We start from the raw sequence: 18,329 nt of genomic DNA, 5'->3' as shown, positions 1-18,329 counted from the left end.
TTAAAGAGAACAGTATTGGGAAGTCAGATGTTATTGCAATGGGCAGGACAATGAGTTCAAATGTTTTAGAAGACAAATGAAAATGTCATCAAAACATTTGTAATAAATACATCATCGCAATTGTCAAGATGCTTCTACCAGATACTTCTAGTCTATACCATGGAAGTAAACTAAATTTAGTCAGCTATCACAATTCATCTACCATGTAAATAAAGAGAATGTTTGACCTAAGGGCACATTTGGAATAGTTTTTATGACAGCCTGGCTGTTATAAGGAATCTTAAAAAGAAAATATCCAAATATTTCCCAGAAGAAATCCTCAACAGGTTGCTTTGCTATTTTTAATTACATAGATTATAATTATAGATGTAATTTTTCTTAAGTGGAAGGGAAGAGCAAAAATTCTCAGGACTTTTCATTGGGAAAATCAGGGGGAGAAGGGAAGAACACACTGATTGCTTTAAATTCCATTACTTTAAAATTTGTTTCCTCTGAGAGATGTAAAGGAATCATAATTCCCATTTACCTGTTTCCTCTCTTTAGGATTAAGAAGTAAGTAACGTGGATCAAAAACTATCTTGTGCAGCTCTTTCTCCCAGGTTGAAAAAGCAGAAACCTTTAAAATAAAAAAGAGTTATTGCCTAATCATTACATTTCCTCTAAAATATAAGAGTAATGTAATTTTCTTGAAATCTACAGGACATCTATTTAAAAAGAAATATTACAAAAACCACACTGAAGTTTCCATCACTAATAAATGACAAACAGTGGGAAGTGAGCAATGGCAAATTTTCCACTAATTGGCTCTGAACATTTCTATATAATTATATAACCGTAATACACACCTAATTAAAATAACCACTACTGGGTGACATTTCAAAAATCAGTACATCAGAAAAGAGCCTTGAAGATTTGCATTTTGATTTCATAAGCTTGCTCCAATCTTTTACAGAATAGGTAATGATTTAAAATTGAAGAATTTTATTTCCTCAAATTAGCCTCTGAATAGAACCAATAGATTCCTTCTCAGTTAAATTCCATTAACAAAATTTCATATAATATCAACAATTCTGCTCTAAGCAGAAGTCATTACAATTAAGGTCCATCTCCTTCAACTGTTGCAACTATTCTGATGTTAATACCATTTTTAAATGAAACGTGATATTTTATCAACCTAAAGTGAATAAAGATTTAAAAAAAAAGATATGTTAAAGAGTAAAGCATAAAGTTAAATAAACTTTGCCATGAAAAGGTGCTTTCAAAAAGAATATTATGTGCTATGTTTGTCCCTTCTCCCCCCATCCCCAATAGGATCACTAACCTTGAATATGACCTTTTAGCAAGACATATTATATTACTTATACAAAACAGAAATATCTCCCCCAAAGATTGTTTTCTGACCCCTCTCTCTAGAAGCATGTCCTTGAACTGCTTCATTCGGGCCTCCAGAGGGACAATGGCTCTTTCTCGGGCAGCTTTAATTTCAGCTTCCATGGCAGCCTCTTTCTCCGAATCAATGTCTTTGTTATCATCTTTCCTTTAAGAATGCAACATAAAGCCATTTTTAAGTAAATTATTAATTCCAAGTTAAAAAACAGCATAATTTTTAAGAATATACTTATTATGAATCAAGAAGTTTCTTAGTTAAACCTTTCACAGGTCAGATTTCATCAAAATATAAAAAAGGAATAACTCTTATGGTTAAAATAATGGTTCCTTATTAAAATGAATACACTGTAAGACTGACAGAATGCACTCAGCTCAACATCAGACTTTGGTAAATTAGAAAGTGAAATGTTCTCTCTTTAAAAACAAAAAAATTCAATCAATTTTGAGATTAAAAAACATTCTTGGTTAAGATTAAAAAAATAAATTATTCCTATAGGGATTTTTGATTCATTAGGAAAAGATATAAATCTAGTTCCTTCAAGAAAGATTAATTCTCAAAATTTTTCATATTACATGTGACTAAACTATTAAAAACAAAACATTTAATAAAGCTTATTTGTGGCATTAAAATTTTGAAATTTTTATATTTTACACTTTTATTTTTATACAGATACTAACAACTCTGATCATATGAGTAAGTTAGCAATAACTTACCTGGCACTTCTATTACTTTTTCTGGGCAAAGAATTAGAAATATATAACAAGGGCTAGGGCTATAGATTAATGGTGTTCAATATAAAACTATACAGATTAGAACTGTTTAACAATTAACTTCTTTGTCCCTACAAAAATGGACATTAAAGTTAAAAGACAATTTGAGGAAGTTCTCTCAATTACATATACCAAATAGAAAGATATGATAAAGATAATCCAAAACAGATAATCTAATACCTACCTCCATTTTTAATATATATTAAATGATTCTGGGAGAGTAGACTTAATTTATTTAAGTTTAGGTTGCATTCCTTGGTATACATTGCCAATTTAAATGAGTGTGTATGAGAGAGTAAAATATAAGCTGCCAAAAGAAGGTGAACCTAATGATTAAAAAATTATCTAAGGTTAACAAACACAGAAAAAGAGCCAGTCAACTATCATTAATGTGTTAACATAGGGATCAGCAAGAAGACACAAAGTAAGCAGACAACATGTCCTTGCATATGAGATTATTTTAGAAACTATGATGATCTAAAACTAAACGCTAGTTAACATGACCATAAAGAGCAGAGCTTAAACAAAAATGATTCCTGTAATACTTTATTTTTAAATTATTTTTCTTTAAAATTAGGTATAAAAGGCCTCCACTGAAGACTTTACCATAATGTATCATGAGGGTGTGAAGATGATCTGGGGTTCTGCAACAATTTTTTCTAATTGAAAATTCCAAAGCATAAATTTATTATAAATAGAAGTAAATACAAATAAAATAAATAACAAATATACAATAAAACTAAATAAAAGTAAACTATCTTCTGAGTCAGAAAAAATGCACTTAGCTCTGCCTCTAATTAACAAACCAGATCAGGCAAATCATGTGACAACTTTATAAGACAGCATTATCTATCTGCTAGATTACCTCAGCCTCAATGACAATCCAAAGCTACACTTTCCAACATCTTTTTTAAATCTCCTTTCTAATAAAAACAAAAATCTAAACTAATTTCACCCTTAGTTATATGATTACTTCATGGACAATAACATTCTTCTCTCCTTCATAAAGGAATATGTGAGGGCCATGTTAACATCTAGCCCATAAAAAGTATTTAGATAACTAAAACTTGCTAAAATTTTGCAAACAATAATACACAATTACTTAATACAAAAAAAAAAAAAAAAAAAAAAAAAAAAAGAAGAAGAAGAAGAAGAAATCTATTATGAGATAGGTCTGGCTATCATTCATTTTTTACCAATAACTTGTTTATTACTGTGTCTATTAAAAACTGCATTTTCGTGGGGCAGCTAGGTGGCGCAGTGGATAGAGCACCAACCTTGAATTCAGGAGGACCTGAGTTTAAATTTGACCTCAGACACTTAACATTTCCTAGCTGTGTGACCCTGGGCAAGTCACTTAACCCCAGCCTCAAAAAAAAAAAAAAAAAAAAAAACCCTGCATTTTCAAATGAGGAAAGGGGGGAGGGGAAATCTTATAAACTATCTGATTTAACTTACTTCCGCTTTTTCGCTTTAATTGGTTCATCTTCATTTGCTTCTTCTATTGATTCCTGCTCTTCTTTAACTGCAAGATAAAATTATAAAGCTTTCTGTAAAACAATGAACAATCTACATGTTTATACATAAAGTCTCTCTTTTGAATTCCTATTTGCATTCCTTTCCTAAAATAAAAGACAAATTTAATATAGTTATAGGTGTTCAATATACTTGTACCTAGAATAAAAAATCATTTTGTAAACTTAGGACTAATTTTAATAAGGTCAAATTGCTTTAATTTCACCCTCTTATAAAATTGCAATTCATATTTAGTTCACTCACTTGCACTCATAGAGAACTGCCACTTTTGGATAGACAGCATGGTCGGAGTCTGGTGCCCTGGCAAAAACATAACAAATATGTCATCTATAAACATATACATTTTTTACTACTGACTTGTCAATTCTTTCAATAAAGAATGGTATTATTTTATCTTTTCTACTTACCTAGCCTTCTTCTACATTATATTTAAAATTAAATTTTTTTTACCCAAATTTCAACATACAATAAAAACCTTTCCTTGTTCATGAAGAACAGTAGGTGATTGTTGTTAGCTTACTGTGATTTTATCAGAACTATAAATGTTATTTATCACGCAAAGCATCAACCAAAAATCCAAAAATCACTTTTTAAAATGTACTTCAGTTACAAAGACACTATGGTTCATTAAAATTCAAATATATAAAAACAATTATATTTGAAGGAGGAAAGCAAAGGGTTCCAAATGTTCTTAGCAATTAGCAAGATGTGCAACAGTCTCAAGAAAATCTGAAAGGAATTTTGGAAGCAGGAAATAACAATAAAATTTCTGTATGATCCATGAAATTGTTCAACCCTTCTGTAGTACATATCTTACAATTGGTTTTGTTTCCAAAACATTGAAAGATAATTCCACCAAGCAGTTAGGTCATTCCTTTTATGTTAAAAATAAAGTCTGAAGAATTCATGAAACAAAATGAAGTTCTGAAACACAAATTCCTACACCAAGGTAAATAGAGATATACATGTTTTTAAGGGAATGTCAAACAATTCAACAAACATTTGTAAATGTTTAAGAATAGCTTTTTTTTAATTTCATTTTCTAATAATGCATATGATATAAATTTTAATGAACTTTTTCAATGAAATAGTCTTCAATTACAAAAGATTCATACATGAAAACATGTAACATGAAAAATATTATCTCTATCCAGAGGAAAAACTGGAATAAAAATGTAGATTGAATCATACTGTTTTCACTTTTGGCAGAAGGAAGAAGGAGGCGGGGTTTATGACTTTTTTCCCTTTATTCTGTTTCTTCTTTCACAACATGACTAATGTGAAAATATTTTTTAAAAAATGTGTCCTTTTCCTTTTAAGGTTCTTTATTTCCCAAAATTTCATCCGCTATTTCACTTATTGAATTCTGAACTAAAAAGACCTAGGAACTTCGTGACTGATTTTCTAAATAAAAAATATATGTTGAAAACAGAATTTTTGGATTACTTTATACTTTTTAATTTCTACTCAAAATAATTTAAAAATTTCAGTGAGTAATATTCTAAACTTACTAATAAGAACTAATAATAAGAACATCAAACTACAAATATATTTTGGACTAAATATTAGCTAAGGTAATTTATGTTAAAAATAGTAAATTAATATATCACCAAACCCAGTCTTTATTTCATCCAGAGAGAGGAATGTGTATATACATATATTTATATTTTTTAAGATATAATTCACAAAGGCAAATTTTAACTAAATGTCCATGTTCCTTGAAAAAGGAAATTTATATTTAAAGGAATTCATATTCTCCCAAACTATGAGAAATTACTTTTTAAATATTAGAGAATTTCACACTCACTTAGTTTTTTTCCTTCTTCCATTCCTTTCTTGTGAGGAGGTTCCTGAATAATTTTGTCAACATCAGCCCTTCCAATTAGATCATCAGGTCTGTCCCACATAGAGAGACGAGTTGTAGGGTTATAAAAGAAAACTCGCTCATCGCCAGTCCAAACAACACACCTAAGGATGAATTCAAAAAGTTATATTGAAACCTTCTTTTTAATGCTATCTTCGAGGGAAAAAAATCATTTTTCTAATCTAACTTCCTAGATACAAAGAACTAATCATTGTTTTTTTGAGTAAAAGACATGTTTAATGCCTAACATGAAAATAACTGTTATTTCTTGGGGGGCTGAGGAGGAAGACATAGGAAGCATTAAGAACTTCACGTTAAAACAAAAATCGTTTAAACATAATCTTTACTAAAATAATCTAACTTTAGAATGCTAAATATAAAGCTCTCTCAAAGTACAGTGTAAACTATGGAGGAACATAATCAAACCGTGAAATGAGAAGCTTAAGAGTGCTGACAAACAAATGAGTTCATTTTTTTCCAACAAAATCAGCTGCCCATTGTAGCCTCTTATTGAAAAGTCATCTCTCCTCTCTGTGTCACTGTAAAATCGAACAATAAACAGCTAGATGGTGCAGTAGATAGAGCACTAACCCTGAAATTAGGAGGACCTGAGTTCAAATTTGATTTCAGACACTTAACACTTCCTGTATGACCAGCAAGACACTTTAACCCCAACTGCCTCAGCAAAAAAAAAAAAAAAAAAAAAAAAAGTGACACAATGTACATATTATACAAAATGTAATGCATAGTACATTTTGTATGTAGTATGCTCAATATTAACCACTGAGTATAACAGGAAGAATACATTCAATATATAAATAATGGTTTAGACCCTGCTGAAAACCATTCTGAATATACTGTAAGAAACTGAGACTTATGACTCTTCAGGAACATAAAAATCTTTCAATTAGAATATTTCAATGCCTCATTTATAGGAAAGATTATATTCTATTATTTCATCCAGAGACTAAAATGTATTTTATAAGAGACAATTTAACATAAAATCTTTAGCAGTCAGTTATAGGTAGGTTTAAGCATTATCTTTATAAATAACTACTTGTTATTTTCATCCTTCTAAAATAAAGCATACCCCTAAGCTGTTCCAGTTGATACAAGACTGATGTTACCATTTCTTAGTAAAATGTAATTATCATATTATTAAACTACACTTTCATTTTGTTCAAATGTACTATTACACTTATATAGGTCTTCATAATGACAGTTATTTCTGTCCAAGGAAGCCCTCTGGTGGCAAATGTAAGGTCAGACATTATCATGGAATTTACAGAGGGATACATAAGGATGGCAGGGTAGAACTGAGTGCCACTCCACTAACAAAAGTATAAAAATGAGTACAAGGAGAAAGACGTTCCATTTGAAGCTTTCTGTAATAAAATGCATAAGTGATTTCACTTTTACTATCTGAATTCTTTCCACTATTAACATCAACAAATCAATCATCAAGTATATATTAAGCATCTATCATGTGCCAGGCACTGTGGATACAAGTATCAATAAAGATTCTTAATCACAATGAGTTTGTGTTACAATGGGGAAGAAAACAAGTATGTATAAAAATATTTTTTTAAAAATACATATAATGTAAAAAAAAAATGTAATTCATTCAAATATATTCAAAGTAGACAAATGATTGAGGCAGTTTGGAAATGGAAGATACTAAATGTTGGAAAGAACAGGGAAGACTTCATGCAGAAAATGGCACTTGAGCCATGTCTTACAAGTACCAAATGTCTCTATGACTAAAGTAAAGAGCATATTTCAGGCATTGGGATAGGTAAGGGCAAAAATATAGAAAAAGGAGATGGAATGTCTAAGAACAGAAAGAAAATGATTCTGAACCTACCTAATCTAACTTACAATTTAAAAATCCCTCCTTGAATTCAGATTTCTTCCTCTGCGTTTATTTGGGTTTAGAAACTTGGCTTTCTAATTTTTTTAATGTACAATCAATTTTCACTATTTTGAAAGGCTATGTTCTCAAGGATTTAACTTTTTCCTTTCTTTGATATTCTAGAGTTATTAAAATGATCTAGGATTAAACAGTTGGTATATAATTAATCCAACTGTACAGAATCTTTTTCAGAGTTGAAAATATGCCTTTCCCTAGGAGAAAAAGTTTCTTAATGTGGAAGGACCAAAAAAATAAAAATAACCTAATCTATATTAGAAATATAACAAAGCATAAATGAAAGCATTGCTCATTGTAGGTTAAAATATACATACCAAGGAGTGCCAGGAATGGGTGTAGTTGCTACTGGCTTTGCTTTCTGGGCAGCCTTTTCTTCTTCTGTCATCTCTTCTTCTTTGGGCTCCTAAAGAGAAAATAATTCATAACCTAATATTGTCACTTCCACTTAACTCACAATATTAGTTTAATAATATCCAAACCACAAATGTCTCCAAGTTTCATCCCTGGGCTAATCCTACAGTGATAAGATAACTTGAGGAGAGTTTTAAATCATAGTACCTGTTTTACCATCCTATCATATCCAGCCCGCCCTGACTACCACCGATATTTCACCTGTCATTTTCCTGCCCTGATCTCCAGCCACTGCTGCTGCTGGGCACTCTCTAAACTAAATACCATGACATGAAGGAACAAAATCATTGTGCTTTGAAACTCTAACCCAGTAGTTAAGCTGTAATGATTGACTGATACATATCTAGAAAACAAATTTCCAACTGTTTCGGTGCTGCCATGGTCTTCCCTTACTGTCACAGATGTCCATCACATCATTCTACCTCCCATTTTTTTCACCCTTCTTCTGGGAATAAGAATTAAAATCAAGACTATCATGGTTCCTAGAGTTCCAAGAACTCTACTCAACATCCCTGAGATTTTCAGATCAAAACACCTTTCCCGAGCTTCCATTCCCCCCCTAGAAGTGTTCTTTTTTCCAGTAGAATATAAGCTCTAAGAGAGCAAGGATTTCATCTCTTTCCTATTTGTCAGAAAGGAACAGAGCTTGAAACCCAGAAAGTACTAAATGAATGCTTTTCTCATCTAGGGACAAATTGTTTCCCTCCAAAATAAAAGACTATAATAGGTAGTCTTGACCTAAATAAAATGTAACTGAATTTCAAAGATTTTAGTCCAGAAGAAGCCTAAAATGTCTCTCAGCCTAAGTTTTTACAAGAAATCTGCTTCTCCTTACTAGAGGAGAAATATTTCCAGAGAAAACAGGAGCTATATATTATCACTAATTACAAGAAGACAATAATAGCAGAAAAGTAAATTAATTCAATATTTACCAATTGTGCAAAATAATAATTTTGTAATATAATGATACAATACAATATTATAATGTTATAACAACATCCATTTAGAATAAAAAATTATTTTTAAGAAAAATTTTCCAAATGAAATCACAAGCATAAACTCTTTAAAAATTTTCAGCTCAAATTTATAATTATGTTCAGTCACATCAAGCATATTTCATGTCAATTTAAGAACCATTAGGCAACTATATTTTACAAACGTATATATGGAAAATTATTCAAAATTTAATATAATCTTACACTCATTTGGTTCATAGTCCTTTACCTCCTTGATCTCTTTTATGGGTTCTTCTTTGGGTTCCTCCTCCTCTGTCTCCATTGGTAGAGGTTCCTCAGGAGGCTCTTTGATTGGCTCTTTAATTTTTTCTTCTAATTTTTCTATAAAAAGATATTCTATTAAAAGTTTAATTCCCTTCAATACAGATATAGTGGAGTTTCCAAAGTGATTTATTTCAATCTTAAATATAAAACTTTATAGCTTAATCTTGGTTGAAGAGGCTTTCCAAAGTAAGTTAAGGTATATCTTAACTGAGAAGATATGCCATCAGATCAGATGGCAAATAGCTAATAAAAATTATTTTTAATAATACCTTTTTATTTTCAAAATAAATGCAAAAAAGTTTTCAGAGTTCACCCTTGCACAAGCATGTATTTCAAATTCTTTTCTCTTTTTCCCCCCACTCCCTCCACTAGACAGCGGATAATCCAAAATATGTTAAACATATGCAATTCTTCTATACATATAAAAATTATTTCTTTTGGGTACATTACTCAATAAATCCAAGACACTAAATTCTAGTTGCATAAAATGACCTAATAATTATGTAGTTCTACTGCTCAACACTTTAGACAATTTCCATCAATGTATCAAAATTTTGAGATTTATTTAAAGTAAAAATAATGTAATAGCATTTGTGGAAAAAGCTAATGGGACAGATGCAAAAATATAGACTAATACATCAAAATCATAACAATATAGTGAATTCATCTTTACTCATTTAATCTATGTTAATATTCTCTTTCTTATACTTCTCTTTGCTGCCCACTGCATCTGGTATTATTTATATATATTACAATGACCCTTAACTGGCACTTCTCTTTTTCAAGTAACAATGAAGGAACATTTGTTTAAAATTCTTGGTATAATTTTGTGTCTTCATAAAAGTCAGAAATTCAATAAGAATAATTATGGTTAAAATGCTACCACTATAAAAATATTAAAAGAATACAATGTCTTTCTTAATTATAAAAATAATCTTACCTTAACAGTATTAACTAAATTCTGCTGTAATGATGATTTAAAGATGTTTTATGAAGAAAAATTATAGGTATCCCAATTTTAGTTTTTGACAAGTACTAATGTGAAATAAAACAATCTGTACACTGTAGTTGGGCACAACTCTTTCAGGCATCATTGATAAAGGCCATTTATTACAATGAAAGATGGGCTAAGAAAAATGACTTAGACACAAGATACTTCCCAAAAGTATCCAACATATCTATTATGAAAACCAGTCCTATCAAACATAAATCTCAAGTAACAAACTACACATATTCCTAACAATACAGTTAATAAGAAAATCATTTCAATGTGTCTAAATAATTAAAGCTTTTCTAAATGGAGAAAACTATGACAAACATGTAGAAGACATGCCAATTTCAAGTTTTCAAAGCAAATCCAAACTAGTGATTCAATGAAGAAATAATTTCCCTTCAATATTATGTTCAGAAGTTTGAGGGTAAAGAGTTTCAGAATTCTATACAGTATGAAATTTGTCTTATCAAAATAAACCATGACAACTTGATCATTTAAACTGCTATACCTTTTTCCTTTAGTTCTTGGGGTTTTTCCCATGTTGATTCTAATGTTCTATTATTATAATAATATGTCTTCCCATCTGCTGTTTTGTATTCTGTCCATTCAGAAACCGCTGTTGCTCCAGCTAAGGTCGCAGGTGAGGCAGCAATAGCAACCTGGGGATGTATCATGGGTACAATAGGAGGGGCCATTCCTGGCAATACACCTAAAAGGGAAAAAAATGAAAAAATAAAACAATAAGATATCAATTCCAAATTAAAACAATCAATCTTAAAATGAACTAATTAAATAATCTCAATAAACTTATATTTTATGTAAAAAATTAATAAAGTAGCAAAGAGTAAAATTTCATAAGTGTACTATTCTAAAGATGTCTATGATAATCCTTCCTTTTGAAGTATTAAAACATAAATAAAAGACTCTGAAATGCAACACAAAGAATTGCCAGAAATTGAATTTTCTCTCATAATATACTTTTTAAAAATTATTTTAAAAAAAAAGAAAACAAGTAGCTGAAATATTAAATTAGGTTAATAGCACATAAAATTATCAATACAGAAAAATATTAATTCTTTAATTTTTTGAAAATGAAAAGACTACCAAAAACATAATTAAATCTCAACCATGATCATCTAGTTCTAAAAAGGTATTAACTACTAGGTCCATGAACTCATATTTGTTAATGAATGACTGATATTACCAAATCCACCTCATGTCAACTAAACTTAAGCCAAGCCACTTGTTATCTTCATCTCTCTCAAAATTCAGATTTTAACTTTCATTAATAAAGAAAGCAAATGTGTTCCATTTTTTTAAGTCTTGGCTTTACTTTATACTAACTAGATTAAGTACATAAGAGAAAATATAGTCTGATATCCTACAGAATACACAAGGAGATATAAACTAAAAGTTTGTTCAAAATACGTTTACTTAAGTCCAAGTTTAGTAACAAGATACACTTTTTCAGCCAAACTATCTTAATTCAGTAACTTTAAAAATGTAAACTTATACATACAAATAGTCATACACACAAACGTACTGGCATGCAAGCACAATCACATCACTTTAGACATGGAAATGATTTTTTAAATTTAATTGAAAAACACACACACACACAACAGAATTTAAACTAAAATTTAAATGTTATGTATATGGGAATGAAATAGTTCACACTTATTACATAAAGTAATAATTAAAATAATCTGACCTTATTTTGTTTTTTTGTGAACCAAAAAACAAAAAACAAAAAACAAAAAAAACAAAATCAACAACACTACAACTATTGGGAAAATTAAGTGTTGGCCAAATGTGACATCTGCATTTATACTGCTCATTAGAAATTAAAAGATAAAGATCCACTTACTTGGGAAAAAAAAATAAACAACAACATTCACTACCATGCCAACTTACAGACAAAACGAACTAAGATGGTTTTAGGAATTACCGGTCTTGGTGGTAGCGACTGTCTTTACATACGGGCAGCTGACTATTTGCATCATTGCTACACCTGTAAAATGGATAAGCAAGCATGTTGGAAAGCTGCCATTGTATGTCAGCTACCACTGGGATTCAGGATAATAATAATTTACCAGTACAATTTAGAATGCCATTTCCATTGGAAAAGACAAAAACCACAGAAAAGAATTTCTTGTTGCTTTGACATTTCAAGAAGTGGTGCCAAATTGTCAATAATATTAACTATAAATTATATTAACAATTACCTCTATATTGAACCAGCTGCCATAACATTTCAAGGAGTCTCAGGGGTTTAAATTCAATATGGGAAGACCTCTTCGTCCATGCACACATATTTAAAATTCTCATATGGGCCATTTTCCTACAGGAGATCAAAATCCATGCTGCTGTTGCTTAGAAACCAATGGAAGGCAAATGCAGCATGAAACTGACAATACATTTTTCTGTTTCACTATGCTGCTAAAAACCACATGCAGTAGCTGATGCATGATACATTCATGCAAGGGCAAAGAAGGTAAGGAATGAAGAGAGATGAAAATATTCCAAAGCAAAGCATACTTTAAAAAAAAATGGCAGAGAAGATCAGAGTGAAGCTTAACTAATGCCACAATAGCAATGTTCAGTACTATGGAAATAATGTTTTCTTTTATGAAATACAAGGGTGGGAAATGTTGTGAAGGCAGCATAAAATACTAAGAAAACTGCCACTCCCTCACCCCTTCAGTACTGTGCATACAGAGAAGAACTACATGTAAATAATCGTGAATTCTAACTTGAATTAACAGATAAAATATGCTATAAAGAAAATTGCACCCAATGCAATTTTTGAATAAATTCTTACTAAATAAATGTTGTGGTAAAAGGGGATCTAAGTTAAAAAGAAAAATATAAATCCAAAAACAAATTATGACTTTTAATTTAGGCTTCAAGGAGAATCAAAGACAAAGGTAAAAAAGAAAACTTGGTAAAAATAACTACATTTTGGCAGCAAGAAAAAATAAAAATAATGCTTTTCTTCAAATTAATTTTTTATCCTTAAAAATGACAGGAAAAACTAACTCTAGCACTCAAAATGAAATTAAACCCCTGGGTTTATAAACTAATAAAACAAATAGAAAAATAAAAACTTTAGAATAAAAGATAGCTTTATGTTTCATTGATTTTTAAGATTAAACAAAGTCTCCAATTTTTTTAAACTCTTTAATGAAAGATTTATTAAAGCTAAAAATATTAAATTAAAAACAAGAAATAAAATCACTCTTCTATATGGTACTGAACAAAGCAATTAGTTGTTTTGTTTTGTTTTTTAGTCTCAAGAGAAAGATTTGGTGTTATCAATGTTTAAAAGAATACACTGTAAAAAATTCGTTTTGTGAAGGAAGTTATAGCATGTAATAGATCTAAGTCAGTATAAACACTGCCATCTACAGGATGATTGAACCAATTTTAATTTTGCAGAGGAACTACTTAATAAATTAATTTCAGAGTATCCTCACTCACCCCCCCAATGAATATATTGTGAATTTTTAAATATATGAAAATAAATTTAAAATGAGATCTATTAACTTTAGAGATTTTTAGACCTTATTAAGTCAACCAGGCCAACATGTATTTTATTTCATATTTTAAAATATAAAGCATAATAAATACTTGGATTTGAAAATTTTTAAATACTGAACATAGAAAGACAAAAGCTTGCCTATCTTATCTTGGTCACATCTATGAAGAAAATACACATTTCATTCAACTATTTTTAAGGGAACAATTGGTTCAACTTTCCTAAAAAGTAGTCTCATCAAAATATGTTCTTTTAAGATAAATGCTTTTTACTAATTTATTACTTTTTAACTACAGAAATTGCAATAGGAATTTTGGAATATTCCATTCAATTTCAGAATTGTCTAAACCTCTAAATAAGGTTTTAACTTTTAATATTGGAAATTCAATTCTATAATCCTATTCCAAGTGATAGCTTTTATCACTTCTTTCCTGTGCCTTTACTTCATACTTTTTTCTTTTTCCTCATTTTAATCACTGTCTCATTCCATTACCCATTTACTTTACAACTGCTATTGCTTACAATATCCTATAGCAAATGAATTTATAGAAAGGCACTTTACTGCCCTATTTCTCTTGCCCCTGAAATAAATTTAAGGATAGAAGAGAAAAGGAGATAAAATTAAGAAACAAACTGAATAAAGAATACTATTTCTACATTTCTTCTTCCAACTTCAAAGAAGCACAATGAAAGAATGAATTAATCTAAATGAGACCACATAACAGAATTTATAATCCTATTTTCACTCTTCTATCCAGCCTTTTTTCCCAAAGAATCACAAGACCTTTTTGGAAGATACCTTGGAATTTATAATTCGCCTTCCCTCTCAATGTAGTAATCTAGTCTACAACATTCCTAACAAACTTTGCTTCTAGTGACAAGGAGATCCCTACTTAGGAACTCATGCATCTCTAATATTAGATAGTTTTGAGTTTTGCAAAGTCTATTAGAGTTAAATTCTGCCTACTTATAACCTCTATCCACTAGTGCTAAGTTCTTCCCTCTGGAGCAAAAAGAAATAAATCTCCTATCTCTTCCCCAAGCCAGGCCTTCAAATATTTGAATACAGCTACAATATCCCATATCACCCGATCCTTCATCTTCTCTAAACATCCCCAACTCCTTCAACTGTTCAGAACTTAGGATCTCATCTTATGCTGTTGCAACTAATAAAATAAGAAATAAAGAATTGAGAGAGGTTTTTTTCTATGTCAGAAAATCCTTGCAAAAATCTTTCGTTTTTAAAAGGCAAAGTGGTAGGCAAGTCAAAATGAAAGAACTGCAAAGAGTGACAGGTTTTTTTTTTTAACATAAAAGAAATTAAGCTTCAAGCAATTTAAATTTTTGTATGCTATTAGTAAAAATAAAAAGTCTGTGAAGATATGCTTTTGATACTAGAAATGCAAGTAGTTGAGTTGAGCTGCAGTGTACAGTATATGAAAAGAAAATAGAAAAAGTTAAAATGGTAAACTAGCACCATATTGTATAGAATTTTGATTGCAGGAGACAAAAGGAATCTAAATTTTTTTATGATTGGCCTTAATAGAACTAAACCAGACCAGAGATTGACATTCTAAGATGGCTGGACACCTGCGTTAAGGAATCTTCTATCTTTAGGCAGCTCTGGAGTCTAAATATTGCTGAGTTGTTGTAGATCATCATAGATCATTAATAAATGTGAACACTTTGACAAGTACCTAAAAACTGCAATTAATTATAGGGCAATGGTTTTCAATAATGCCTGTCATTTTTATCAGCTTGACAAATCCAAGTTATTTAAGAACCTAAATAAAATGCATTTTAAACTGGAATAGTAATGCTATTCTTCGTGAGTCACAACCTTAAATATATCGACTCTATAAAAGATTAAAAACAATTTAATTTTTTTACGTCTCAGAACAAGGAAGCATGTTTTGTCTCTTGTTCCACACTTGTGTTAGTTGATACAAATCATTTCCACATATTGCTCTCTATGCTCATGATCACTAAATTCTAAACATTCTAGAACATTACATGAAAAATATGGATTTTTTTCAAGCTTTTGGTCTTCATTACTGAGTTATATAAAAGAATTAGCAGTCTTTCACATGATAGCACCAAGAATGATTATCTGAATTCCCTATTTTAATTTTATTTCAAGACTGAAATGTTTACATCTAAGGACACAGTATTGTTTGCATTTGATATGTTCATATCTGAAAATTATTCCTGCTACTTTTTTATTCAAGACATCAACATAAAATAGAATCAACATGGAATACTAGTAGCAAGATATTAATGAAAAATCACTAGACTGAGTCTAGGGACCTATGCTCTACTACAAACTATGGATGTATCCCATGGCAACTTACAATCTCTATGCATCTCAATTTTCCCATTTATAAAATCAAGGGGGTAGGACTAGACAAATCTCTAAGGACCATTCTAAGATTCTACTATTCTTAATTTCCTTGGCAGCAGCAAGAGCATCTAAATTAGAAATACGCAGTACTATTACTATTTTATAATGTGTAAAGGAACATCATTTTGCTACCTTTAAAGTTTCCTCATTACTTTTCAGCTTAAGAAAAAGTACAGGCCTTTCTCTTATAGAAATAGTTTGCTAGGTTCCTGTGGAGATTTTTCTCCTTAAATTAAATAGTTTGCATTTTATTTCATACCTTAATGTTCATAAAATGTGTAGCATCTTTTATTTGAATAGACTTGATCCCTTAAAAATAACTGAATTTAAAATAAAAGTATCAATTTTTACATCTGAAGCTAATATTCAATGTGACTAACTTTAACAACTGGTGTATGTATCAGGTGTGAAAATACAAAAACAAAAGATACATTTACCAAAAATTAAAAGAGAAATTACTGCAATCAGCCATGAATCTTTCAAAAAAAAACACTTTAAAATGGGTGAGATTCAAGGCAAGTTCCATATGCAACAGACACATGAGAACAAACTTGCTGACATATGAAAAACATAAAAAATAAGAAAATTATCAGATGCTGGTTTACCTGGTAGTGGAATAGGCATGCCGGGAAGGGGAACACGAAATGGAGGTACCATTACTGGTGGAAAAGCAGGTATTGCCGCTGTTGGCTGAGGTACTGAATGAGGAACTGCAGGAGGCAACGTCTGGGGGTGTGGCTGGGGAACAGTCTGTACAGGTGTAGCCGTAGGAGCTGGGGTTGAAACACTAACTGAAGGTGTGGCAACTGAAACAGCAGAACTTGGTGTCTGATCTTGTGTGGTGGGTGCTAATAAAAAATGAATAAAAAAAACCTATTTTAAGCCTTTATTAACCATATTATCAGATATTTTTATATGGTTATAAGTAACCATATAAAATACATTAAATTAATATGCATCATCAGTTATAGTTATCCTCTCTATAACAGACCCATATAGCTCACACCATTAAAGAAAAATCTAACAAATCTAAGCTGTCACTTTAAAATGTTTTTTATAAATTCAATGTTAAAAATCAATTTTAGCTTGTACTTGATGGGGAAAAAATATCATTGTCCAATTTAAAACTATTTAATTAGTCGTAAATGTCTTTAAGTGAAGTCTATAAATGAAGTTGGTGGCTCCAAATACAGTGAAGTTCAGGCTGCAGATAGGAAAAATACCACTAAGTAACTTAAAGTCACCCAATGATCCAAATAATTTGTCTCTCTGGGCTTTAAAAAAAAAAAAAAAAAAAAAAAAAAGTATTCAGTTGCTAATAAAGGAAAACAAATCTTAAGGACAGTGAGAAATTTTATGACAAACTCACCTTAGCTAAATGAATGGCAATGGGGCTAAACAACTATCTTTCAAGAACTAAGAATAAAATAATCTAGCACAGACTTAGGCCATAGTACCATATTAATATTAAACTGCACCAAAAAATGAAATTAAGTGATAATATTTTACTAGTTCTCAATTATTATAATTTAGCATTAAAAAGGAGAATACATATCTTCAAAATAGTGTATCTGAGAAATAGCAAAAATGTGGCTTGTTTCATTTTTTTTTTTAAACAAATGCAAAATTTTCAGTTACTAAAAAACAGCAATGCATATCTAGTAATTATTTGGAAACATCTATAAAAATTCTTATTTGTGATCACCTCCCTATGGAGGCTACTTTTAAGATTTGAAAAGAGCTATAAAAGTATAATAATTATTCTCAATTATTTTCCTATGAAAGTCAAGTAGTATTATCCACATTTTTTTATGAATTTGTTCAAGTTAAGAAAAGTGAATCCATGAAGAAATAGGACAAGATTAGAAGATCTGTAAATATTCATTTCTATTTATACAGGGCTCACTGAACTATATTCTTAAAAAAAATTTATACCTATGTTTCTATATTGTACAACATGAACAAATGTAATACAGTGAGAACAAAATTTTAATTAAAAACCTGCCAAAGGTTAATGTTATAAAGATGCACCAGTAGAATTAGTGAAAATATCAACCCAACCCATTTCCTTAAGGTTTACTTATTCAGGACTTCCTGCATCAGAAACGAGACCAGTAATCCTTAAAAGTAATAATCAAAGAAAGGCCATGGAAGAACTAAGAAAAAGTTCTTTACAACAACAAATCCATACTTCTATAATTCATTTCCTAAAATG

General features: G+C 30.2%; 1 protein-coding gene across 13 annotated transcripts in view; it reads right to left on the bottom strand.

Moving 5' to 3' along the window:
• The window catches only part of TCERG1 (transcription elongation regulator 1), a 63,447-nt gene that overhangs the window by 16,850 nt on the left and 28,268 nt on the right, over window positions 1–18,329 (bottom strand). For 4 of the 13 annotated variants that reach the window (XR_012486646.1, XM_074291726.1, XM_074291724.1 and 1 more), the window contains 10 exons: window positions 16,720–16,962; window positions 12,124–12,186; window positions 10,684–10,884; window positions 9,126–9,253; window positions 7,805–7,893; window positions 5,504–5,664; window positions 3,940–3,996; window positions 3,619–3,685; window positions 1,402–1,537; window positions 527–616 (listed from right to left, as the gene is read on the bottom strand). Coding sequence is in view for 12 of the 13 variants with exons in the window: in XM_074291726.1 (XP_074147827.1) it covers window positions 527–616; window positions 1,402–1,537; window positions 3,619–3,685; window positions 3,940–3,996; window positions 5,504–5,664; window positions 7,805–7,893; window positions 9,126–9,253; window positions 10,684–10,884; window positions 12,124–12,186; window positions 16,720–16,962 (1,235 nt within the window). In the remaining variant the exon portion in view is untranslated. The remainder of the gene's footprint in view (window positions 1–526; window positions 617–1,401; window positions 1,538–3,618; window positions 3,686–3,939; window positions 3,997–5,503; window positions 5,665–7,804; window positions 7,894–9,125; window positions 9,254–10,683; window positions 10,885–12,123; window positions 12,187–16,719; window positions 16,963–18,329) is intronic. The other 9 variants (XM_074291728.1, XM_074291725.1, XM_074291731.1 and 6 more) reach the window with 5 other exon arrangements.

Source organism: Sminthopsis crassicaudata, chromosome 2 (genome assembly GCF_048593235.1).
Source record: "Sminthopsis crassicaudata isolate SCR6 chromosome 2, ASM4859323v1, whole genome shotgun sequence".
Classification (NCBI taxonomy): Eukaryota; Metazoa; Chordata; class Mammalia; order Dasyuromorphia; family Dasyuridae; genus Sminthopsis; species Sminthopsis crassicaudata.
The sequence above is the reverse complement of the archived record's forward strand: the minus strand, read 5'-3'. Positions and strand labels throughout refer to the sequence as shown.